Source organism: Urocitellus parryii, chromosome 3 (genome assembly GCF_045843805.1).
Source record: "Urocitellus parryii isolate mUroPar1 chromosome 3, mUroPar1.hap1, whole genome shotgun sequence".
NCBI classification, from domain to species: Eukaryota; Metazoa; Chordata; class Mammalia; order Rodentia; family Sciuridae; genus Urocitellus; species Urocitellus parryii.
Window position 1 is genome coordinate 57,841,095 of NC_135533.1, and position 27,861 is coordinate 57,868,955.

The 27,861-nt window shown below is 36.4% G+C and overlaps 1 protein-coding gene across 2 annotated transcripts in view; it reads left to right on the forward strand.

Annotated features, from left to right (window-relative positions):
- Nucleotides 1–27,861, forward strand: part of Reln (reelin) — a 452,281-nt gene that overhangs the window by 194,484 nt on the left and 229,936 nt on the right. For both annotated transcript variants that reach the window (XM_077796721.1, XM_077796720.1), the window contains exons 5-7: nucleotides 8,384–8,416; nucleotides 11,398–11,476; nucleotides 27,089–27,185. In XM_077796721.1, the coding sequence (XP_077652847.1) occupies nucleotides 8,384–8,416; nucleotides 11,398–11,476; nucleotides 27,089–27,185 (209 nt within the window). The remainder of the gene's footprint in view (nucleotides 1–8,383; nucleotides 8,417–11,397; nucleotides 11,477–27,088; nucleotides 27,186–27,861) is intronic.

The following is a 27,861-nucleotide window of genomic DNA, read 5'->3' on the forward strand; positions in this document are numbered from 1 at the left end:
AATAATACAAGTCCCCTACAAAAGTAAAGATATGAGTTTCTACTTTTGATGGGGAGGACTAGTTCTGCTTTGGCTGGTGGAGTGAATCCTTTCTCAGGAACCACAGGAAAATTCTGAGCCTGGCTCTTAGCATGGTCTGCCTCTATTGTGTCATAATTATTTGTTTAAGTGCTCATTTCCCCCAAGTGGAGCTTTTTGAAGGCAGGAATCATGACTTAATTTTTTTTTTTTGTTTTCTTTAACATGTAGTAATACTTGGCATAAAACATACACTCAATAAATGCTGAATAATGGACTTAAACATTTTATAGTTGGAAACTCACTACCCTTCCTAAAAAAAATTTTTTTTAAAAATCTCTTTTTTGAAATTTTTGCTGTGGGACACTCTGAGACAGGGTGATACCAAAGCAATGTTTCTTACACTGACTTCAGTTGCAAAATGTGTGTATACTGCCACTTAAAAATCTGAAAATCATTCACAGATTTTCATTGAAACTCTAGTGAATTCCCTTGATGCTCTTGGAACATAGACCAGATTCAGGGGCAATGATCTCAAGAAAGTTCACTTGACAAAATATAAGAGGCAGGGTTAGAATCCAGATCTCAGGACTCACAGACCAGTATTGATTCCATTATAACAAGTAAAAATTTAATAAATTAAATTTAAGAAATTAATCACTGAAAATCTTCAAGAACCATGACCTCAGTAAACAAGATTATCACTACTGCCTAAACTCCCTGAAAACCTAGGAAGGATGAACCCTCTTTGGAGCCCTTGAAAATAAACCACAAGCTTAAGGCAAAAGCATCCCGTGTGAGGCTGCTGTGAGCGCATCAGTGTGGCTGCTGCTGGTCTAGTTGTGTGTACAAATCACAGGCAAGGATGAGGCGGGGAGAATAATGGTGTGCGTGTATGTTCATGGGCCTGTGAGCTTCTTGGCATACCCTTTTCAAACACGCACATTGATTATTTAGCAAGGCCAGATGGCAGGCTTAGCGGCCTGACAGCAGTCATGCCCTGTAGTGCCCCCAAAGGGTGCATGCCATTTATAAGCCACGCTGGAATTCTCTGTTGTTGGGTTGATGGAAGTGGCTATAACCAAAGGCAAATGCTTTATGTCAGGAGGAAAGGGGTCAGGCTTACAGCTGGTGCAGAAAACCTTGGCTGCTTTATGCCAGCCTCAGCAGATCCTGCTGTTCATCGTCCTCAAAACAGTGAGTGGTAGAAAGTGAGCATGTATTCTTCAGGGGCCATTGGATCATGGTGGTTGAGACCCCAAACTCTTTGGAATTTTTGAATCACTTGTATCAAGGATTGGTCAGTTAACTTAAACTATGAGAGGAGAGGGAAATGTTTAATAAGTAAATTCATAGAGTGAATGCAGTATTTAATTTACTTAGATGTTTTTCAACACTGTAAGAGGACCTTTCAGGGCTTGGGTGTGGTTCAGTAACAGAGTGCTTGCCTAGCATGCTTAAGACCCTGGGTTCAATCCCCAGCCACACCCTGCTACATGCACCAACCACCAAATAAATAAAAGGAAAATAATTTTTAAATGGGGTTTTTATGTCTAAATATTACACAAATTATAGATCAGATTTGCCAAAATCTTCCCTTGGCTATGTACTTATTACTCAATAGCTTGTATTATTGCCTTTCCAAAACCCTGAAAGGCAAAGTCTTTATTAAATCAGCCTTGTTTTTTTTCTTCAGTAGTCAGAATTAGGTTTTGCCATATCTACTTTAATTGTTGATGGGAAACAAATAATGTGCTTCACTTGAATTTTCCCAGTGTTAAAACATTTGCTAGTCAAAGACATCTGTTTTCCCCATGGCTATTTTGTAGCTTGAATTTCAGTTTAGCAGTTACAACTCCTGTTCATGACATCCCTGGGCTTTGCAATTTACACACAGAGAGAGCTGAATTAAGAGGCTCAGGGAAAACCATTCGCGAACTCCCCAATCTTGCTTCAAGGTCTCACAAACTACCCAACAAGGGAAAGAATTAAAGCCCTCTTGAGGCTGTGGCAGGCAAAAAGTGTCCCTGAGTGATCCTGAAGACAGACAAGATTAAGGGGAATGACAAAGAACTCCCTCGCAGGGCTGTAGTGGAATTTCTTGCTACTGGCCCTGGGTGGGTCTGGCTCTTTTTTAATTTCCTGAAGAAGGGTGTTTTGGACTGGTGCTGTTTATTCCAAGGTGATTGAACATAGATTTAAACACCCTTCTCTTCAGTTCTGATGGCTGTATACATTTCCACTTGACAGCTTTATCTAGTCTAAAGTCAAAACACCAAGATTTATGCCTGAGAAGGATCTGACATTGAGTTCTTTTGAATGCCTATGGAAGTATGCTTCCCATTCTTGCTGCTACATAATCCTCTCGATTCCCTCCTAGTTTGAAGGACAGAACCTAGTTTGGATCTATCTAATTACTTGGGGGAGGGGAACAAAGCTGTTGTCAACACACATGAATCACAATTTTATTTTGACTTGTGAACTATTATTTCCTGCAACTTATTAATCCAACTTTATGTTCAATGCACATGTGAAGATGCAGTTGTTTCATATAATAATTACCATATATTTTCACAATCTAGTTTTTGAGAATTGGAATGTACTAATATTAATTAGCACATATTGGAGTATATCCCCAGTGGGCATGTGTGGAAACTAACAGACCTGTGGGAATTGTGTGACAATATAAAGCAGTTTCATATCTTGTTCTTAAGTAGCTTATAATAGACATACCAGTTTAAACCCAGAAAAGAATAACCAAAACACATTTACAGAAAACATAAACTCAGTGGAAAAACATTTCTCCCATCTCCTCTGAGGCCTTGCTCCAATAATTTTGCCCTGTCTTTCTCATAGTTTCAATATCTTGCTGTTCAGGGACTCCCTTTCTCCTCAGTGCTTAGACACGCTAATGCCAATCACTACTTGCAATAAGAATGTCATCTTTGACTGCATGTATCCCTCTGGCCATGTTTCTCACTGACTCTTCATCTTTTTGAAAGAGCACTGCATGTTCCCAGGCTTCAGTCCTAACCCTGCCATCTGGCCTCCACTGCCAGCATGCTATTGAAACTGACATCCTCAAGGTCACCACTAATCCACTAGGATGCCAGCCAATCCAGGGGCCTCTAGTCCTCACCCTGCCTGACTTGCCCACCCTTTCTCAGTTTCATCGTGGGTTCCTCTTCTTCCCACATTGTGCCTTCTGGGGCTGGCAGTGAATCTGTCCTTGAACTTCTTATCATACTTTTATATTATCTCTGGTGATCTCACTTGGACCTATGGATTTCAACTCCTGAACTCCATCCATTTGCTTGGTGCTGAAAGTCAGTAAGGCAAAGCAGTTGAGAACATAAAGTTCAGAGCTAAATTTCTACTCTAGTACTTTCTGACTCTCAAGTGTCTTGTGTGTAAAATAGGGAAAATTATAGTATTGACCTTTTTGGCCATCCCATTCTATTCCCAAGGGCCTGGACAATATTCTATGCCCAGAAGGAACCTGGTCAAGTTGAGGATTGACAACCGTAATGAAGTATGTAGCGTAGTGGTTAGCCCAGACTGTTAGCTGTTATCACTATTTCTAGGCACTTACATTTAGATGTCCTTTTGGTACCTTGAATTAAGTAAACTGAACTTTGCTTTCCCCCAAATCTGCATCCCTTTATGGCACTGTGTTTAGTGACTTCATAAATAACCTAGATACTAAACAAAAACCTATATAGCAATGTTTGCTAGTTCCTTTCTGCCTTGCATGCCTGTCCTAAGATGTCTAGATCAGTTTACTTAATCTTAGTATCTCTGTAACCAGCCCTCTTCTTCCCCTGCTTAATGGCTTTGGTGATGGGCAGTGCAGGCCTTCCATCCATCCATTACATTGCTCCTAGACGCAGACCTCATGTCACTACTCCCAGCCTGAAATCCTTTAGCTTCCCCAGTTGCCCCTAGTTTAGTCTGTTGTATAAGGCCCTCTCTGGACTATCCCACTCTCTTCCTCTTCTTCTTTCTCCTCCTACTTGGTATCTCTCTCCTGCTTTATACTTCTGAATGTTGTTTAAAAGCCATGTGTGCTCAGGTTTCAGGTCAGCTTCCAGCTGTTCTTTCTCTCATCTGTCCCATTTATGGAAATGTATTTCTTCAGTTCTAAAAGGTCTAGAATTTATTTTTTAAAGTACACAATTGCACAGCAATTTTTAAAAAATTCACCAACAATTCAAATGATATATTGTTTTATATTCTGGTTATTCACTTAAAATTTTTATTCACATCATAGGTAATTTTTTTGAAAAAAAAATGTATGGCCATCTGCCTTGACAAAATGCGGGAATGGGCATGGTAAGACAATGCATCACAAGTTTTAGTCACTAAGGTGTCATAATTGACAGTTTGTAGTAGAATAAATCTTATCTGAAAGAGTTTTCTATTTCCAGATTATAAGGATATATTTTTGTTTTGCTCCTATTCTATTTATTTTAGAATATGAAAGATGATAAGTTGTTACAAAACACAAATCAAAGTGGGAAATGAGAGAGGGTGGGAAGAAAAAAATAATTGCTAATGTTGCTGGTTCGGTGGGTGATTTAGCTGTCTTTAAACATTAAGTAAGCTTTTATACTAGTCATAAGTATATTCCTGAACACAGGGAGAACTATTTTCACTCTAAATTTATAACATTTTTGGAAGCCTAATTATCATACTTGAAGGTCAAATGGTGCTTTATTGCAATAAAATACAAAAAAGTAATAAAGAAATTATTCCTGGGGAGATGAAAGTCTAGGTTCATAGCTCATTAAATACTAACTTCACAGACCATGTCTAATTTGTCATATTTAGGTTTGGAAATTTAATACATTTGAATTTCAAATTAGGTGAAGAGATACCTGAGGCAAAAGTACCTAGGGCCTTTGAATTCTAAAATGATTCAGGAGATATGGTTCCTGTAACATAATACCTATATTTGTAAGAATTTTCTGTCATCATAAACACACACACACACACACACACACACACACACACACACATACACCTATATAACTTACTTGATTCAAAGGCTGTTTAAAGCAGTGATCAATAATAGTAACGCAGGGCTCATTAACCACTCCTCCGATTTGTTTTTAGTCATCCTTTTCCTTTTCTTCCCAGTGTGTTGAAATCTCAATCCTTGCAATGATTGATTTGTTCAACAAGTTGTCTGATATTTGTCAGCACTACTGTATTTTATATTCACATGATTACTTTAAGGTTTCCTTCTGAAATAAGTCATTTGCAAGAAAAGAGTATTTGTCAAGAGAATAACCTTTGAGGGGATTAAATACAACCTCATTTTATCTGATGTGCCCATTCTAGACTGCTGTGATTTCATGAGATAGTGGTGCGCTCAATTTTTAAAAGCACATATACAAATTTTATTTCTCTTTATGCCCCACATTGTCTCTGAGTGACTTGGTTTCCTTCCATGACTCTCCTCCCTTTTTTGTAACAGTGATTTCCTAATTGTTTCTTTGTACAGATCTTTGTTATAGCTCTAGTTCATCATTGTACAAAGATGTTCCAATAGAAGTATAATGTGAGCCTAGGAGTAATTTAAAGTATTAGAGTAGTCACATATAAAAAAAGAAAGAAATGACATTAATTTGATTATATATTTTATTTAGCAAAATATGTAAAATATTATACATTTCAATATAATTTAGTCAATATAAAATTATTAAGAACATATTTCATATTTACTTTTTGTACCAAGATTACAAAATCTTGTGCATGTTTTATTCTTAGAGTGTATCTCAAACATTGGAACACTTGATCTGTTTTAAGATTTCGTAAAATTTACGGCTGAACAGTAACTTTACAGTTGAGCATAGTGGCACACTCCTATTATCCCAGCAACTCAGAAGGCTGAAGCAGGGAGATCACAGGTTGGAGGCCAACCTTAGCAATTTAGCAAAACCATGTCTCAAAATAAAAATTAAAAAGACTGGGTATGTGGCTCAACGGTTAAGCACCTCTGGGCTCAAACCCTGGTACTAAAAAAAAATTAATTTCACATATCTACTTATTTCATATCTACTTGAAGAGGCCTTTGAATAACTGAATTAATTATCAAAAATATCATTTTCCTTTAATATCTACATCCACTTTGACAAAATTTGTTCATTTTTTAGAAGACCACATCTATCTTTGATGGTAAAACATATATGTACATATATATATATATATATATATATATATATATATACATATATATGTATATAATAGACATAGTTTTGAAACTAATATATATATATATTCACTTGAATAGACATAGTTTTGAAACTAATATATATATATATATTAGTTTCAAAACTATGTCTATTCAAGTGAATTCATTCACTTTATATTTACTTAGTATTATTAATTTATAACTCACAAGCATGTTGCAAAAATTGAAAAATTACTCCAAAATTATTTTCAAAATTTTCTTGTAGTTTTTGCAGACAATTTAGGTGCTAGATTTTAACTTACAGTTAAAATCTCTAAGACATTGATTCATATAGAGATTCTGACCATGGAAATATACAGAGAAGTGTTCCTCTGGTGAGCAAACTCCCAGGGGGTAACAGGCACTCTGTTTCCCAACCTTGGAATGCCCTGCAGTTTCTCCTATGAACTAGTAAAATAACTAAATACATGTAGCAATGTCTAGTTGCTATGGCAATTCCTGCATGAGGAGGCTCTGTGCTAGAGTCTTATCAGACTCAACCTTGATGTCAGGCACACAGCTCCTGGGAATAACGGAACTCTCTTGTTAGACAACCACAGTGTTTCACTGAGCCTAAACCTGTCCACATAACAATAACTTTATATGATGGACTTTCTTGAAAGCTACACAAGGCTCCTAACATTGCACATTGCGACTTAGTACGTAACTGAGGAATAAGCTCCATAATGTTGCTAGGTCTGTAACCTGCCTAATAATGAACAATGAACAATACGTACTAATGATGCCAATGACCTAAAGTAACCTATTGACATAAATAAAGCCGGCAGCTTGGCCTCTCTGCCATCTTTCCTGCCTCTGCATCTTGTCTCTGTGTCTCCTTTTATTTTCCTTACAGATTCATGTTAGGAATCTTAAATGTTAGGAAATCATTAAATCATTAAAAATTTGTGTTGTAGAAGTTAAGTTTCAACACAAATTCCCTTACTTTTCCTGTTAGCTTACAAATAAGCTCTCACTCTCCTAGAAGATTCCAGCTTAGCTTGTTCATATTCTGTGCTGATGTTGGTGAGAGAACATATATCATTATGTCATGTTTTTGTCTTTGTTGTGTAGTTGAAGAGTTTCCTTTTGTTTCAAGAACACCTTCAACATAGAGTGAATCTTTGTGAAATTATCCTACAACTTAGTCAATAAACATTAGCACAAAACACAAGAATAGCTTTTGTGTTTTTCAAGATTTCTGTATTACTATTCAGAAAATTTGACAAAATTTGTTCATTTTTTAGAAGACCACATCTAAAAACAACTATACTCATACTTTCTATAGAATCTGCTTCAAAAAACCGAGTGTAATTTTTTTCAATGTGCAATAAGACATGAAGCAGTAATACATACATGGATCTCTTGTTTTAAAATGCTGTGATGTTTGGATTTTTTCCAGATTAATTTTATTTTATTTTTTATTTATATATAACAGTGGATTTTTTAATCTAACATAACTGAACTACTGCCCTTTGTGTTAAACTAATTTCTTCCTATCTAGCTGAACTTCTTTTTTGACAGAAAGATTTTAAAATGTCTACATCGTGAATTATAATTTTTAAGTAGTGAACTGGTGTTTCTTCATGGTGAATTGATGTAGTAAATTGTTGTAGTGAATTGATGTTTCTCCTTTGAGAAAAAAAAAAAAACATGAGCAAAGTATAACCAACCCCCCCCCCCAACACTATCATAACGCTTATTACACCCTACTACACTTGTCCCCACCAGGCAGTGAGCTCTTTGAGGGCCAGGATGATACTTCTGTTTACATTTCCCTGATGCCTGGCAGAGTCCTCGTATGGAATAGGTGTTCAGAGAATGTTTTGACCTGTCCATTAACTATCACATCATATATATTGTGTGCTTCAAGAGTACCTGATGAAGCCCATATAATAAATGACTGTCCTGTGCAAAAAGGGTTCTATCTTCATTCTAGGAGGAATCTATTATTTTTAGATGTAATAACTAGAGAGTTGGCCATCTTTTTATTATTATTATTCCTAAACACACGAAAAAGTCTCTAGACTTTGATTTGTTAAGTTTTATAATGGCATTTGTGATTATTCATTGCTGTATTTTGCTCTTGTGGCTAATCAGTCATCTTTGTCTTTTCCTCTCTTTGTCCAGCTCCAACAGAGGCCACTACACATCCACATCTAGGTAAGTGTTTAAGACTCTGGTGTCATTAACCTTATTATTTGATCTGCTTGCTTGTCTCTTCTGGTTATGTGGGCAGGTGTTACAGAGGTGAGAATCTCTTAGCCCTTCCTGATTCACTGATCATCCACTGAAATTTGACTCAGGTCCCAGCTGTGCCTGAAACCAGAACCTCCCCGAGGCAGTGATCATGCTGCCCAGCTGCCAGTTCACACAGGAACTTTCCTATCTGCTAGTCCCCTCATTCTCTTCTGTTTCTGTTCAGTGTCAACTTTTAGCTGGGTGTTTGAGTGACAGATTTTCCAAAGAGCTCCCACCCATCAGAAAAACTAGAGCATGGAGGCAGTGGGCAAAGAGCGACAGAGGTGGAGGAGCTGATGTCATTTCTGATGTGAGATCTCTGCTCAAAGAAGTAGGTTGAAAAAGAGAAATAATTTGGTCCTTTCTTCAAAAATTAAAAGGAAGCTGTTTAAATACTATCTACTTTTTAAAAATGCTACCAATGCTTTCATAGTATCCTGACCCAGTGGCTCAAAGTTCTCAGCATGAGGTTGTATGGTCGTTAGAAGTACAGATTCTACCCAGCGGCTCAGGAGGCTGAGGAAAGAGGCTTAGGAGTTCAAAGCCAGCCTCAGCAAATTAGCGAGGTACCGTCTCAAAATAAAATATAAAAAGTGCTGGGGATGTGGCTCAGTGGTTAAGTACCCTGAATTCTATCCCCAGGACTAAAAAAAAAAGAAGAAGAATTACAGATTCTAAGGCTGGGAGTGTGTCTCAGGGGTAGAGCACTTATCTAGGGGATGTGAGACTCTAGGTTCAATCCCAGACACACACACACACACACACACACACACACACACACACATACACAATAGATTCTGGAAACAAACTGTCTGGGTTTATCTCCTTTCTCCACTTGTTAACCATTAGCATCAAAGTTACTCAGCCCCTCTGTGCCTCAGTTTCCCATCTGTACAATGGAATTCATAATAGTACCTACCTCATAAGGTTGATAGGAACATTAAATGCATGTATAAATTGTGTAGTAAAATGATGCAGTATTATATGGAAATAAATAAATATATGAAGCAAGACCTATCAAGGCTTACCTATTGCCTTTGTAAGGTCTCTAGAAAACAAGTAAGAGTTAATTTTTTTCTTTTGAAATTCGTCAGTGAGGACTTATTTTAAAAGCAAATTTCCTACACTATACAATTTAACAAGCATGAAAAGAAACCATCCTAGCTAGGTCAGCCTTTTCAGATGTCTCGCACTCTAGGCCTTCCAGACAGGTCAGCTATTTGTCTCTGGGGCTTTTCCTTTCAACCTATAAACCCAATTAATTTATTTTTCTCTTTGGAACGCCTGCCTTGAGTAGCTCTACTTTTACGTAATGCTACAGCTTGGGGCTCCTCTTATTTGGCAGATGAATGTAAGTGCTTAGAAGCATGCCTTCTGGTAGCCGAGACCCAAGGCAGGCTGGTGACCTGCAGTGGCGCAGTCGAGTGCTGGCCAGGTTGGGAATGTGAGAAGCTGAACCCTGTGGGCATTTTAGGCCCAGCATCTCATGGCTCAAAGGAATCATTAAACCACCCCCACACATGGGAGTCCATCAAAGCACCCTCTCCAGTGTATGTCCACGTCCCTCCTGTTCTCGTGCCTGAGGCTTCCAGCCTGAGAACCAGTGATCTCGGTAGCTGACTCACTGGTCTCTGGGACTTCATTATGTGCCTGCCTGCTGGCATAGCTGGCATAGGGGGCAGGGACTGCCACAGGTGGGGCTGTCACCAGAGAGAATTTGAAAGTATGCTTTCTGATATTTGGAAGAGACTTGAGCTGCCCAGTGAGTTCAGAGAATTACATCTGAGCAACCCTCCTCCCCCAGCCCCACGGAACAGAAGACATTACCTTGGAAAACAGTGAAAATTATGGGAGTTTTTTTGTTGTTGTTGTTATTGTTGATAATCAGGTGATAATGATTTTTAATTTTTCCAAAAGGCATCTGTTAACTAGTTCAAACAAAATTATAAAGACCTGGAGTACTTTGTATTAGCTGAAGCAAAATTCTTAAACAAATCATGGGAATCAGACGAGAGCATTGTTAAAGCACTAAGTTTTTGCACCTTGATCACACTTAACACTGGAGCTGGCCATGACATTGTTTTGTTGTTGTTGTTGTTTCTTTGTTGTTTTTGCCCCACCCTCTCTTTTCAGTGGAGATGTGTACTCCAGAGTTTATGAAAATATTCTTTGATCTTGACATACACAAGAGCCGTAAGCTCAAAAGTGGGTGTTTAACACAATCTCTAGGGTAGTAATAATGTACTTAAAACTATTTATGGTTCCCTGGCATTCTCCTGCCTTTTAAATTAATGTTATTTGGGAATTTTACTTATTCATGTAATTAATTTCTCCTATGCATTTCTGACGGGGGAAATGTTAACAATCTGAAGCACACTAAATAAAACTTGAGTAAATGTGAGCAACAAGAAAGCAAGGGCAAGAGGGATAGTACGAAGGAGAAGAGAAAGTGGATCAGTAAATACAACAGCTTTAGCTGACAATAAATAGCCAGAACATTCCATCGCCTTTCATGTTTTAAAGTGAGGTATAGACAGATCTACGTGGGTAGTCTCTTGGAAGACTTGGATGAGTTTGTGTCAAGACATGAGACGGGTCCTATGTGGCCTCTCCTCATAGGCTGGTACAAACCTTGGCCTTCCTACCTCCTCCTGCCTGCACAGTTTGGGAGGTTTCTTCTGGAGGCTCTGAGTTCCAGACTTGGGGAGGTCTAAACAGCAAAGCCTTTACCCTTGTCTCTTCCTACTTTAGGGACAAAGCAAATGCAATTAAGTGCTGGTTTGAAATTCAATTTTATTACAAAATACTATTATTCTTCACAAATGTACAATGTTGACACTTTTATTTAGCTAAATTTATTGTTGCAGTATAATTATTTTCTAAATATTTTTCTTTTCTTTTAGCTGAAATACATAGTGACAGCATTATTCTACGAGATGACTTTGACTCCTACCACCAACTGGAATTAAATCCAAATATATGGTGAGTTACAGGAATATGCCTCATTTTGGTTTATTGCAAAAAAATGATGCTCCTTAAGGAGCAGTTAACTTAAAAGTAAATTGCTCTTTAGTGATAAGGCATCGGTGAGAATTGTTAAGCTATGGAATGGGCTTAATGTTGACTGTACACAATGCCTATTTCTTGACTTCATTCAGAACTGGATCTAGGTGCCTCTTAAATCATGGATGTGATTATATTTTTTTTATTTTTACAAGATCTTTACATAACTAACATTGTGCTTAATGTGTCTAATGATTACATTGATGGCAAATAATTAAAGAAACCTTTTGTCTAAAATGACAAATGATTTGATTCAAACTTCCAAATAATTTCTAAGTTATTGGGTCACCTCATTACTTATTCTCCAGTGTTTCTTTAGAAGACTGTTTTAAAAAGTGCAAACTCCCTGGGCTTTTGAAGACAAAGAAATAATGAATTCAAACTCAGTCATTAAAAACTGTTGCATACATAAATTAATGCCTGACTTTGTTGGCAATTTGTCGAATTTTCGCTGACTTTGGAAGACTAAGTCTGTCAAGCCAGAACTACAATCATTCTCTATAATTTCAAAGACTATCTGGACTTGGGTTTTCTGTGATACTCTATGCTGCTGTATGGATAGTGAAGAGTTGGAGAATTCTAGTGTAAACTTTCAAGTTACTATTGGAAATCCAGCAATACTTGAGACTAGACAGAGAATTACCATTTCATGCTTGAACGTTAGCATATGGTATTCATGCCTGTTTTTTTTTAATTTTTTTTTATTTTTTAAAGAGAGAGAGAGAGAGAATTTTAATATTTATTTTTTAGTTTTCGGCAGACACAACATCTTTGTTTGTATGTGGTGCTGAGGATCAAACCCGGGCCGCATGCATGCCAGGCGAGCGCGCTACCCCTTAAGCCACATCCCCAGCCCCTGTTTTTGTTTATTTTCACTATTTTAACAAATACTTAGTAGTAACTATTTACATCAAAATTTTAAAAGGATACAGTTCTCTCAACTAGCTAATAATTTGTAGAGGAAACACTAGAAAGTCATTTTTTAAAGTTTATAAGCTGGGGTAAAAATCAAATGTAAGGGGCTAGAGCTATATATAGCTCAGTGGTAGAGCACTTGCCCAGCATGTGTGAGGCCCTGGGTTCGATCCTCAGCACCACATAAAAATAAATAAATAAAATAAAAGTATTGTGTCCATCTACAATTAAACATACATTTTAAAAAAGGAAATCAAATGTGATAGAAGGGTATAAATAATGTATGTAAAATTCCAAAAAAGGAAAGGTGATACCAGTGGAAGGTTTTGGGGGACAGGGGCCCCTGAATTGAGAGTAGAAGATGACATATAGATAGAGAGTGTTGGGACTTAAAACTAGGCAAGGCACTTCTTTGTTTTCTCTAGAAAGAAATATATGTCTAGATAGTGTAAATATAGAACAAACTATTATTAGACTAGACAGAGTCATAAAGTCTCATAATTTATGTGCCATTTAAGGAAACAATCTGTCAACAGAACACTACTTTATGAATACATCCTAAGTATAAATTTCTTAAAATAAATTGAGATCTTTGTTAAGAAAAGGGAAAAAAATATGTGTAAGCACCACTTTTTACCCAGGAAAAATTCTCTACTTCTCCTGACATTTGGCTTTTTTATATTATATTAATATAGATGTCATCAAATGATTTGTTTCTTTCAAGGCAAGTTCATTTCTGTCACACTAATTCATGGTCTTCAATGAGTTTTCTTGACAAATATAAAATGTGACTTTTATGTTGTTAAAATTCTGTTGTTTTTTAAATCAATAAAATGTGATTGATTTTGCTTCACCCATTTTCATGACTGATCTGATGTGTGCTTTCTTGGCAAGAATTATAGATTTTATGTCCCTTTTACTTAAGTTATGGTTTTTCCTACTTTAGTTTTTTTTAAAAAAATCTTTTTTTAACCTTAAGAAGCCAACTGCTTCTGTCTTCTATCAAATATGCTTTAGATTAATTTACTTTATCCCTATTGCCCACAGTCTCCTTCACTTAGCCTTTTGGAGATTAAAAAGAGAAACAGTAACACCCTCATTATTTGAGAGACGACTTTGTTGACCAAAAGGTGGCAGAGGCTCTGAGATCAGGTCATTCTGGTTTGATTCCTGAGGAAGATGCTTGCTAACTAGGTTCACTGAGAAAAGTGAAAAGCCATTTTCCCTTGCCAAGCTCCATTTCCTTACAGTAAAAATAGGGCAAATCTTGTCCTTACAGCTTTGTTTTGAAGATGGATGCATGTGCAAAGATTTGGGCCGAACGCCTGGGATGTGGTCATACTCAATGTTAGTTCCCTCCCTCCCACCCTTCCTCTCCCTTGGCCCCTTCTTCTCTTTCCCTTCTTTGCTTCCTCTTTCTATTCCTTTCTTCTTCATTCCTTCCCTCTCCCTCCCTCCCCACATTCTTCCTCCAGTGATGTATTTGCACAATGGACTATTCACCTCTTCTAAATCCCAACATGAATTTTTTTTTAAAAAAAATCATTTTTAGAAAAATAGTCTTAATCTAAACTATTTGACCTCCAAGTCTTCCTTCATTGCATTTGCATGAAAAACAAACATTGAATCAAATATATCTATATTACATAAACTAAGAGACCTATATCAATGAAAATAGCATCATAGTAGAACCATAGAGAAAGGAAAAAAAGAGGGTCTTTTATGTGCCACTTAAGGAAACAATCTGTCAACAGAATGCTACTTTATGTACATCCTAAGTATAAATTTCTTAAAATAAATTGAGATCTTTGTTAAGAAAAGGGAAAAAATATTTCTAAGCACCACTTTTTGCCCAGGAAAAATTCTCTACTTCTTAATTTGAACTTCTTAAAAATAAACATAAACTCTCTAAGGTCACAAACCAGTACCCAGTAAAATCATTTATTCTGGTTAAATATTTGCGATAAAACAGCAAAGTCCCACTTTATTTTAGAACATTACAGGCAGTTTTCACTCTCTTGAAGTCTGTTTTCTTACTACATACTTTGTCAGAAGATTTTTGTCCCTTATAAAATTATCTTTGATTCTCTTTATTCCACGGAAGCATCAGAAACATTCTGGAGCTTTGTGGCAGTGTGGAAAGAGAATCCTTACTGCCAACTCTGTCTCTAGGCTCTGCCACACACCACCAGATAGAAGCAACAAGTGCTAGGTGTACTGCTTGGGGCCAAATTGCCATGACTAACTACATCACAAAATAAATGTGAAAATGCTGAAGAAAATGTCTTGCTTATATGAGCATGTTTCTCCTGTGAGGTTCTAAAAGTTTCATATGCATTATTCAATTTGTAATTTTTATGGACAAGTAAAAGGAGAAATTAAGAAGCTAAAGTTAGCCAGGTATGGTGGCACACACCTATAATCTCAGTGATTCAGGAGGCTGAGGCAGAAGGATTGCAAGTTCAAGGCCATCCTGGGACACTTAGTGAAACCCTGTCTCAAAATTTTTAAAAAGGAGTAGGGGAGCTGGGAAGGGGGCTTGGTAACGTGCTCCTGCATTCAATTCTCAATACAGAAAAGAAAGAAAGAAAGCAAAGAAAGTTATGCTTATTATACTGTGTTGGAGAGGTAGGTCAGTTTAAAAGTTGAATTATTCACTACTCATTTACTTCAATTAACCTCACTACAGGAAATCAATTTTCCTTTTACTTCATGTAATCTCTTTAATATCCAAGTTTGTTGTCTCATGTACAAATGACTACATAAAAGACAAAGAACATAAAATGATAGAACTTTTACTGTGAACAAAGGTAATAGCAAAGTTGCTCTTCCAAGTGTTTGATGGCAGTTGGGATAGAACCAAGAAAAAAATTTTTTATATCAATGCAGTATTGAATGTACTATCTACTCAACTATTTGAATTAATTTAAAACTTAGTAATTTTACTTGGTGAAAAGTTAATTAATATGAAAATATAAACAATAAAATGGGCCTTTTAAAATATAAATATATATTTTTTACTTATCAATGGCCCTTAATTTTATTTGTTGATACATGATGCTGAGAATGGAACCCAGGGCCTCACACATGCTAGGCAAGTGCTCTGCCACTGAGCCACAACCCCAGACCCCAAATAGGCCTTTTCTTTACATGTGACCTGTATTCTTTTTCTCCACAGGCAACTGGTATAACAGTTTCTATGAATCCTTCCAGAAATCCCACAAATTGTTTATGGTTACACAGGTATAGTTAGGAATCTGTACACAAACTCACAAACTAGGGTATCAGAAAAACTCTTTTTACTCTTCCTTATCCAGCTTATTTCCTTTTTATTGTAAAGTTGGTGGAAACTTAATTTCATTGAACTCTGGTTTGCCTTGCCCCACTTTGGGGGTGTTTAAACTAACTTTCAGAGGCAGTTAATCATTGATAAAACAGGTGATAAGTGGGGTTGCACCTTTGTTTGCTAGACATTTATTCCTACAGATATGCACCAAGTCCTCCTTTACCTCCTCTAGTCCTTGTTGACTGTTTCACACAGCCTTTGGTCCTGTCTTCACGTCAGTCACAATGTTTTGAGCCCTCATGAGGGCTCTGTGCCCTGAACCTGGGGCATGGGCATCTTTGTGATGCCATGTTCTGGTATACAATTGTGCAACTATGGTCCTTCTGCCTCCCGGGACAGCACAGAGACCTTCCATTCTTTTCTCCCAAATCTCTCCTAGGACTTTACTAGGAATGTGGCCCCTGATCTCTCCCAGACTTTTCTGATTGCCTCTTCGAATGAGAGCTAAGAAGCAAAGTTTCAAATGAAGAGAATCAACAAACCAATACAGTAGTAGCTCAGACTTGATGGAGGGACTTCTCCACTTTGGCTTTGCCCTGATGCTAGACCACATGCAGGCTTACCCCTGGACACAGCAATCCCATGTGCCATTGAATCTCCAGGCTGAGAAGGAGTGCAGACGGAGCAACACCAGTTTATCAACAAGTGTGCTCAGCTGCACTGCTGAGATGGGGGGAATCAGTCATGTCCTAGATATGTAGTAACAACCCTCCAACCCCCTCCTCCAAAGATGGGAAGGAAAATCTCATATTATTAAATTTAGAAGAATGTCAGAACCACAGATACACTTTATTTTATGAACTTTTAATTTAAGCAGCCACAACTTGCACCTCAACTGCACTTTCATAATTTCTTTTGTGAATTAAACTATTTTAGTTTAGTGTTTCATGTAATCACAGAATAATCTTTATTTTTCATTAAAGAAATATACTTAAAAGCCCAAACCTGGACCATCTCAGATTCTTGTCAGCAGGAACATGGATAAACAGTAAAACAGCCACACAATAGAATTCTACTCAGCAATGAATTATTGACACCTGAAACAGTGTGAATGAATCTCAAAAATATTATGTTGAATGAAGGAAGCTAGACTTGAAATTCAAGTTTGTTCCACTTATATGAAATCCATAATAGGCAAAATTATCTAAAATGACATAAATTAGATCAGTAGTCATTTGGGGGATAAAGTATTGACTGGCAAGGGGCATGAAGGACCTTTCTGGGGTGATGATCATGTTTTAGGTATCTTGAGAGAGTATGGGCTACATAGATAAGTGCATTTCCAAAACCCAAGATCTGTGTTTATGGCTGCATGTAAATTTACCTCAACAAAATTTCAACGATTAAAAAAAGCAAAGAGAAAAGGAAGAAATGGGTAATTTTTTTCTGATTTGTAACTTAGAGTGGGAAGAAAACTAAAAGGTGAATGAATTCTTAAAAAAACAATTAAGTTTTGTTAAGCATCTTTACCCTCCAGGCAATTAGAGTCAAGGAGGAATCTTTGTTTTGCTTAAGTTATCCCTTTAATCCTTGTTTTCTGAAGATTACAGAAGGTATCCGGAGCTCTAGTATCACTAATGTTCTAGAGGGAAACAGGACTATTAAAACACACAGTGATAGATGTCAACTGGAAGACAACAGATGTTTCCCCTCCAGCACAGTGATAGAACAATAGTAATAGCAAGCGCATCCTATTCAGCAGAGATGGGGAAGAACAGGAGTTGCCCTCAGAAGGAGCATCTTAGATGAGCGAGCTGTGATGCCAACAGAGATATGAGACATCAAGAAGAAATCCACAAATTGTTCCCAGATCCTATGGTACATGAAGCTTTTTGTCAGCTGATTAGGATACAGAAAGCCCCACAATTTACAGCTTAAAGATCATAAACTCTGCTCTACCTCATATTCGCTTAAAAATACTGATTTGTTGGGTAAATTAGTATGAAAGTTTGATGATTTGGCTTAATAATATTCTTTTCCTTTAAGAAACACAATTGTTTGGACAAAAAAATAGGAAATTATTGAGATTTTTAGAATGAGGATATGTTATTCTAGCTAAAGCTCAATTCAGTGATTGCTTAGAAGTCAAGCAAACAGTAAAAACCTCTCCACAGTCTATTTGTATCTTGAAGTCCCACCCCTCTCCATATATTATGAAAGCATTTTGTAGTCAAGTGTGAGAACTACCATGTAACTAGAGTTTTCAGGGAAGAAGTAAGACTGATGAACAAATAGCTTAGGAAGAAATCATTAAAAAAAAAGCTGTTTATCCAATTTTGTGGGTCATTTTCTCAGTGTAAGGCAGTCCCGTGGATAGTATGTCTGGAAGACAGTGCTGGTGGAAGGGGAGCATAAGCCCCCACCCCATTTTTTCAAGAGTAAGTAACTACAACATATTGTGAATAGATGAGAAAAGTAAGGCAACATAAATATTTGCCAAAACCTCAAATATATCATTGCATTTGAGGGTTTGGAATTATAATTTAATTTTTGGAGATTCATGGTGCAGTATTCTGATCCTCTGTGAATCTTTCTTTTCTTTTTCTCTTATTTCTCCCTCTTGATTTCTTTACTTCTTTCCATTATCTCTCACTTTGTCTTCTCTTTTGTTAATACTTTCTCTTACCATAAAACTCGCCCCTAACTTTCTTCTCTTGCTTCCTCCCCCTTCCTTTTACTTTTTTTTCCTGCCATGATGTAATTGCCCTGGGGAAAAGCTTCATCTACAATAGAAAGGTTAACCACAAGGCCCCCCACTAATAAAAGAAGGTATGAATTGGAGGCTTATTATTTCCTTCTCTAATCTGTGTTTTAGATGACAGAAACAAGAGCTCACTCACTGGAATTAAATGTCAAGTACATTTGAAACAAGTGAGAAAATATTTCTTCAAGCAGCATGTCGGGAATTCACCATTGTGGGAGACAAGAATATTGTGTGCAGTAGTAGGATTTCAGAGGGGTTATTTTTAACCTATTTGTCATTGTACCTGTTAACGAAGAAGAGATCAAATTTTCTAACTCCCTAGTGAAATCAGAAGAGTTCTTTTACCTTCCTCAGTGAGAAGTAAATGAGAAGAATGAACTATAAATGGAGTTTGTCACTTTCAACATTTAAGGCATGTGTTAGCTCCTTTAAAAAAGAGGCATGACATAGTTGAAGGGGATATTATTCTCTTTATTACACAGTGAACTTTCCTTGCTATTTTCTAAAAATTATTTCCCATTTACAAAGAGAATAGGGTGTTTTGTGTTTATTTTTTTTAAAGCTTTATCTTTCACTTTTTGAAAATGATCACATCAATGGCTTACATGTCATGACCTCTTGATTATAAAACATGGCCTCTTTATTATAGAATATGGTCGAAAGTTGAGTGTATTGGTTGTGGAGGCCTGAATGGAAGGTGCAAGGATCATCGGTGTCTTTGATGAAGTCAGCTATTGCCTAGCTACCACATGACCTGCCGGGTCACATTTACTTGGGTGAATTCACCAGTTCCTGATGTGGCCTCACTTTTCAAGTACACGTCAGATTTTGTCTGCACATGGTATGATCTACACGGCAGAGACACAGTATCTTTGGATCAAGAAGTTATAAGAAGTTTTTCTGATTTTCCCAGTTTTAAAGAACTTTTATGTAACTAGAACTAATGTTATAAAAAAAATTTTAACATCTCTGTACAGAAATGCTGGCGCATAGACAATTCTGGCTCACAGAATGTCTCATTGCTTCTTGCAAGGCTGAGTATAAGACATTGACCCCTTTAAAAGCAATAAATTAGGGATAGATAATACGATGTCCTCGGTCTTGGGGATAAATGGCATGTATCTCAAATGAGAATTTGATGATGACTGATGGTCAGTGAATTTCCAGGTGATTAACTTGTTTCAGCACAGTGCCTGACTGCAGACTGAATGATTTCACTCTGATCTAAAATGGAGTGAGTCATGTCATTAGACTACTCTTGAGAAAATAACATTTCGATTGATTACTTATTTATTGTTATCAGGATGATGTCACCATCCATTCATAAATCTCCAGTTGTGCAAAGGAGTCCAATTTTCTCATTAATCCTCCTCTTTCCTGTGTCCTGAAAGCCCTTCTGAGTCACTGCAGTATGTGGGGACCTTGGTCTCCAGGCATATTTCACTCCCAGTCTCTCTGTGCCTACTCACTGGGCAGTTGAGTTGGATTTTCATGCGTAATAGTTTTAAAATCAAGATAAAAGGCATAATTATACCTTCAGAAGTGCACTCTCTATTGCTCAAATGTACATCCTATATAATTCTTTGGCCCAAGACAAAAACAGCCACTAAACTTAAAGAGAAGGATTGGGGGGAGAGACTGGCTTAATACAAAACTAACAAGCTTGAAGACTGGCAAGGAGCTTGTTACAGTGAAAAACAAAATACTGGTTCAAAGTGTTTCTTTTTCTTTTATGTTTATGGTTTGACCCTGTTTTTGTTGGTCAGCAAGTACCAGCCTTTATGCTTACGGATTCTTTTATGTTTTTGTTAGTAAAAAAGAGAGAGAAAATGATGTACACATAAAATATATTTTGATGAATTATCTAAGGATGTAGATAGCCAAAAGGAGTGCTGAATTTGATTCTTAGGTACTCAGTCCAGTGATTTCGCACAGTGTTTTCTATGAAATCTGTTTCTCTTATGTTTGTAGTTTCATTACTAAAACAAAATCCTTTTATCCCATAAGTGAAAAAACAATTTTAAGAACAGTCATTGTGGATTTTCAAAATAAACTTTGACAGTAAAAATTACAAGCATTCTTTGAAATGCACATTTTTTTATAGAACTGGCATTTTTTTTTCTCTTACTGACTGCATTATGGTACAGTGAGAACAATACTAAACTAGGAGTCAGGTTCTCTGTTTTATCATTTTAATGATGAGGGGGTAATGAGATGCAGTGATAGTGCAGGTCCCCTCTAACTTGATGATATGTGACCTCAAGTAATAGATAAGGCTCATGTGGAACCCAAGCATGTGGTAAATAGGTTTAAAGAGGGTTTAATAAATTCATGCTTTGCATGGTCCTTGAAGATTGCAAGCATTTCCCTTGAAATGTCTTTTAATCATATTGTTTATGAGAGAATATATTTTGATGTGGGCAATCCCTATGATGTGCCTGTTTGTTAGATTCTTATGTTCTGTTTTTGTATATTGAGAAAAAAAAAGAGAAAAGGTTAGAGAAACATTCAGCATTTTACTATTAAATAGAGAAATGATTCATTTCTAATCCTTAGCCTGGGAAGTCACATTCCTTCTTAAATTGAAAAACAAAAGTCTGTTTATCTGGGATTATTTAAAACTTTCTTCTTCCCACACATAACTGAAGAATATGTTTCCTAACTTTACAAAGCCCATCATTTTCCTCAGAATGAGCTATATGAAAGAAATTTGGCTCTAAGGCCCACTGATTTTTTTTTTTCCTTTTTAGTAGAGAGGATTGAGCCTAGGGATGCTTTACCACTGAGCTACATTCCCAGTCCTCCCCACCCACCCCCCTTTTTTTTCTTTTTGAGACAGGGTTTCTCTAAGTTGCTGAGGCAGAACCTCAAACTTGGCAATCCTCCTGCCTCAGCCTTCCACCATTGATTTAAATGTCACAGCAAACAGATTTTTTTTTCTCTTTATGAGCTTAAAGAAAATCGGTCCATTTATTATCCAGAAAATTGAACCCCAGTTCTCAGGAACTTGTGGAACTTTTCCATAAGGAAGAATAGTATGTCAGACTTTTAGGAATTTTTTTCAGAGGATAACCTTTGGAGTTAAATATCTTACTCCTCTCAACCACACTAAATCATAGACATAGAGGCCTGAGAAAGTGAGGAGGATAGGGCAGAAGAACACATAGCATTCAAACATTTTTTGAAGTTCTAAAGTGACCCAGGAATTGTTGTTCTTGAAATTTGCATGCTTAAAACTGAAGGTGGTTTTTTTGTGTACTTTTAAAATCTTTTATTTTAATTTGTTTTTTATGACAGAAGAATGCATTACAATTCATATTACACATATAGAGCACAATTTTTCATGTCTCTGGTTGTACACAAAGTAAAGTACATCTGAAGGTTTTTAAAACACATCTCATAGTACTGACACAGCTCACTCTTCTCTTCTGAAACTCCATGTCCAACGGTTTTACTTTGTACTATCTTGTCTGTACGCCATCAAGATCATTGTACTCATCATGAAATTTTATTTATCTTGCCTTTTATTATAATGTGTATAGAAGTAAAATGTATTCATGTGTATGGAAGTAAAATGCTTCATTTTGATGATAGAAAAAATAGGAAGATTATAGTGTAGATGCACTAGCAGAAAACCCACTTTGATGGGCAGCACTAATAATGGTGCTGCACAACATTTATCAATGTTTAGTTATGCAAATAAGTCCTATTTTTCTCATTAATCCTCCTCCTCTTTCCTGTGTCCTGAAGGCCCTTCTGAGTCACTACAGGATGTGGGGACCTTGGTCTTCAGGCATATTTCACTCTAGGTCCCTCTGTGCCTACTGATTGGGAGTAGAATAGAAATGCATCTTGCTGCTGGTAGTCATGGAAAAGTCAGGGGAGATGGGTAGACTTGGAAGGGTTCACACGGAAGCGTCATGATGATAGGCTGAGCTTTCCAGAAACCAGACTAAAGGCAAGCTGATTATTCCTCAGGCATTCATTCCTGGGCCTCTTCTCTTCTTTATATACCCTTTCCTCTCTCCTGACCCCTAAAAATATGCATTCCCATGTTTTCAACCAGATCCTAAACTGTCATATCAGTCTCATGAAGTTTTAAAGTTTGGCTAGTCATCTCCAAGTGTCAGCATTTTGTATAGTTTCCGAGTCCTCTGATTCTCTAGAGTTGTACAGTCCAATATGATGGGCACTGGTCACATATGAGTGTTGAACACTTGAAGTGTAGCTAACCTGAAGTGAGATATGCTGTAAGTATAAAATATACCCTATAATTTGAAGGTATAGTGCAAAAATATAATGTAATCTATCATTAATAATGTTAAACTAATTACATATGAAAATATAACAAATATATTGATTAAATGAAACATTAAAATTAATTCATTTTTAAAAAAATTTTAATGGCTATTAGAAAGTTGAAAATTATGTATGTGGCTTACATTACATTTTTTACTGAGCAGTGATACTCTATAGTGAGTCTGTTTTTTCTCCATCTCCACCTTTTTTCAAGGCACTGTTATATCTTACTTGGGTTATATCAATAGCCCTCAGTCTTTTATACCTCCAACCCATCATTTATTGGAGTCATTTTCCTAAAAGTTGGATTTGCAGCATGACTTTATAAATGGAATAAAGGTAGTTTGAACCCAGTTCTATGATTTATTAGCTATTTAATGTTAGGCGATACTGTATCTACATCTCAGTTTATCACCTTCTAAATGGGGATATAAAATATGTAAAGGGGGCTGGGGTTATGGCTCAGAGGTAGAGCGCTTGCCTAGCACGTGGGAGATCCTAGGTTGAATCCTCAGCACCACATAAAAATACACAAGTGAAATAAAGGTTAATAAAAAATATATAGGGACAATTTTATATGAATTAATGGAGGCATTGCTTATGAAGCTCCTAATACAGTGCCTATCACTTGGGTAATGGTGCACAAAGCCCTTTGTTTTCTAGTTTCATCTTTTGCTGTTCTTTTACATGTACCAGTATGGTTCCAGCCACGCTGACCCCCTGAACTCACATTTCAGCTCCTGTCTCATAATTTCTGCATAATTTGTGCCCTGATGCTCACTTTTCATCCTTGCTCGAGTAACTTCTATTTTCCCTTCAGGCCCAGTACTGGGGGCTTTGGAAGCCTTCCCTTCCTTTCCTGATCTGAAAGAAGTACCACCACAGCCACTCTATATTCTTGTTAAGAGGAGGAAGGAATAATGGAAAATGTCATGAGTGTCAGCATTAGCAAACCCTGGGTCTCAATTGCAATTCTTCAGCTTTACAGCTGTGTGACTTTGAGCAAATGCTTCTCCTGTCTGAAGCCCAATTTTCTTATTAGTAAAATAAGGACAGTGATAACTTCTCTCTTCTAAGATTTAATTTAAACCTTTAGGACATGACAGAATGCAATAAATAGCTATCATCACATGTCACTGTTTACCTCTCTGAATTTCTGTATGAAATGTGAATCCCTGGAAGAAAATGACAGTATTATATTGGTCTTTGTACCACTAAAGCTTAGTACAGTGCTTGTAAGTGCTTAACATACTTCTGTTAAGTACAAGAATGAATTAATAAATGATGAATGAATAAATAACACCACTGGCAGCTAAGAGAAGGTTGGATTTGACCACCTAGAGAGATGGGCATTCAGGGTAAATTAAAATAAATTATCTTGACAAACCCAGTCAGACTGGAAGAAAGGACATTTAAAAGACATTGGCAGGAAGCTGACATGTTTGTCCCATCAATCCTTGGTGAAACCATTGTTCCTCCAAGTAGCAACCCAGAGGATATTAGCTGGTAATTGTAAATCTTTATGATTCATCAATAGGGTAGCAAAGACTTTTTAAATTTTTAGGTTTTGGAGATATAAAATAGCACAAAGAAGAAGCAAAAATCTAGAGGGGTTGGTGAAAAGAATAGCTGAATCTATTTGGTTTTCTCTTGCATTTATTTTTTAAAAATGTGTCTCATAGCACTACTGCAATTCCACAAAGTAGGAGTTTCTCCAAACACATCCATGGTCTATTCTCTGATTCTCTCATTCCTGGCTGTATTCCATCCACATCAGTACCACCTTTAAACAATATAAGTTATCTATATTCTACCTGAATTGTATTTAATCAAAACTACTGGAAGAGGAGGCCTATAATGCATATTTTATATAGATATTATTTTTAGGATATGGTTGATTTGGGACTATGGATGAATATATAGAGATAGAAGATTGCTATAGAAATTTAAATACCAGGCCTCAGATTTCATATTAACAGGAATACTTTGAGGTAGTGTCCCTAGAAGCTGATATCTGATAACCATTATGAGATTTGAACATTGTTTTAATTTTCTCTGTTAAAATTGATGTTTCTCTCAATCCGTTTCACAATGACTAGAGACCAAATAAGTCCCACTATCAGTAATGTCAGATTCCCACTATAATTTTTGTTCTAAATCTCTGAATGGTTATCCCAACCACCATCAATTTAAAGAATTAGTAAACTGGTAGTATGAAGTTCTGGTAGCTCAGTGGTGGAGCACTTGCCTAGCACAGCATGAGAGTCTGAGTTTAATTTTCAATACACACAAAAAATTTCATAATATAAATCCTCTGGGAGGGAAGGATCAAGTATACCATTTCTGAAGCAAATGCTGGAGTAAATGAAAATAGAGGAAATCCATGAGAAATTAATAATAGTAGTTATGACTGACACTTCATCCTTACTATATGCCAAACACTTGTTCTAAGTTCTTTAGACCTAGGACCTTAATAATATTTCTATTTATGAAGTTGTCCTATATTCATTTATTCATTCAAAAATACTTATGGAATTCAGCATTCCATAAATGAACATTCCCTAAAGGAAGAACAAGAAACAGATTTGTTACTCTTTCAAAGTTACCACTATGTCTCTTTCATGTCAAGGACTTTATTAGATTCTTGCTTCACAGTAATCAAGAGAAGATTTCAATCTCCTACTAAGATTTGTAGTGCTATGAGATACATCTTAAAATCCAAATCAGAAATTCTTTTCTTTTCTTCTGAAGAAATCAAACACTCTTGATATCGTTGATCTTCCTGTGCGGGAACACAGCTGAAAAGATCAGAATAATACCCATCATTTATTCCATATGGTAAAATTTACAGGAAGTACTTTCATTTATTTGCCAAGTTTGTACTTACTGCACTTTTGCCTCTTGGCTTTCTGGGATACCTTCTCATTTCACACAATTGTCGTCCTTCTTGAATGGGAGTTCCCACTCCCTCTCTATGAAATTAGCTAAGAGCTGCAAGGAATAATACCATGATCTCTGTCGTAAGTAAAGGGCACAGTGCCCTTTCCACAGAGTTTGGCACCTGGAGTGTGAAAGTCTTTGGAAAAGTTCTTTCTGCATAAAATACAGCTCTCATGTGGCTTGAGGATCTGACAAGGGGAATATAGATCTTTCTACATGTTAAGTGTGTAATGATCTCAGGTTGAAATGCCACAGTACAGAGCATTATGAACTCCACCACAAATATACAAAATCAAATTCACACTATGCATACCTTCAGTTTCTACTAGGTAGACATGAATAAATTTATTTTTGAGATCCTGCCCTAAGTTTTTATTAATACTTCATTTTATAGCAGTAAAGCAGCTAACTAAATTATTTGCAAGGTTGATATTCTAACTTGGTATCCAACATTTCCTTGAATTAGAAATTTTGTATATTTCACAGTAATGTGCACAGTAATATAAGGACTGAATATAACATCTGATTCCATTACTTTTAGCGTAGTGCCTTGTATAATGACAATCTGAGGACAGTTAAATCCTTTACAATGACCATATGCAAAAGAAAAGTGTTTAAAATATGTAAAACAACTTTTTATTTCAGATCTAGATTTTTAGTTCATTATATAAGTGGACGTTACCTTGCTTATTTTTTAATATTTGCAAACTTTTTTTTTTGTATGTGTGTGGTTACTAGGGATTGAACTCAGTGGCCCTTTACCACAGAGCTACACAACCAGCTCTTTTTGTTTTATCACTCTAAGATAAGGTCCCCCTAAATTGCCCAGGCTGGCCTGGAACTTTGGATCCTCCTGTCTCAGCCTCCCAAGGAGCTTGAATTATAGGTGTGTGCTGTAGTGACTAGGTGCAAACTTTCTTGTACTGGGTATAATATATGTAATATGTAATTATTGATAATGCTATCTTCCTTTACTAAGGGCCTACTATGAAATTGGTTCTGTACTCTGTATTTTCTGCATACCTTTATGTAATCCTCACTGTAACTCTATGATGTTTAAGTCAGCATTATTATCCTCATTTACAGGCCAGCAAAGTGAAACTTTGGGAGATTTAAGTAACTTCTCACCACTGCAAGTAACTGCAAGGATTGGGATTTATGTTCAAGTCTTTCTGGTTTCAGGTCTTCTGAACTTTGTCACCTTACTGTCTGTGAAATGAATATTTGAGCCGAATAACATTAACTATTATGCCTTTCCTTAACTAAGCTATACACCACATTGTGCCCCTTAGTTCTCAGACTGGGAATGCATTCTGTGTTCCTGCAGGGTTGAATGTAACAACTGTGAAACTGGAGAACAGTGTGGTGCAATTATGCATGGCAATGCTGTCACCTTCTGTGAGCCATATGGTCCACGAGAATTGGTAAGTATGTGCTATTTATGTACATTACTCCATTATACTATTTACTGAGCTTTTTGCCAACAAAAGGCTCTCTTATACTCATTATTCAGATAAAATTTTGAAGTATTATTTATATTATGAATCCTGTTTCACATATCTCAAAATCATGAGGGATAATTTTACGGTCTATTTTCAAATGTAAAAAATTAATTCAATAATGAAATGGACAACATCAATGGATCTCATTAAACATAGCACATCACTATAATTAGATGACCTTTAAAAATGAAAATATGGTGATGTATGTTGTAAATGTACACACATATGTAATATATATAATTTCTAAATAACATGACTTTCTAAGTTCTTTTATAAAGACTTGCTCTTAAAATTGTCCTGATTTTCTCTTTGCAAGTCAAAATGTTTGTTCTTCAAATTTATTACATAAATTTGAAGAACAAACATTAAACTTTGATTCCTAAACATGGAAGAACTTTGATAGATAATTTTTTAAATGAAAGAGTACTTTAAATAAATCAGATTTTTAAAAATTCTGGTTTATGCTAAATTACTTAGAGCTAAGTTACTTTTCTTTAATTTAGACTGATTAGCTGTTGCTTGCCAAAGATAAGTTCCTGAACCATATGTAAAATGAAGCATGAACATTCTAAATTGAAAGCAATGAAACCCCTAGCCA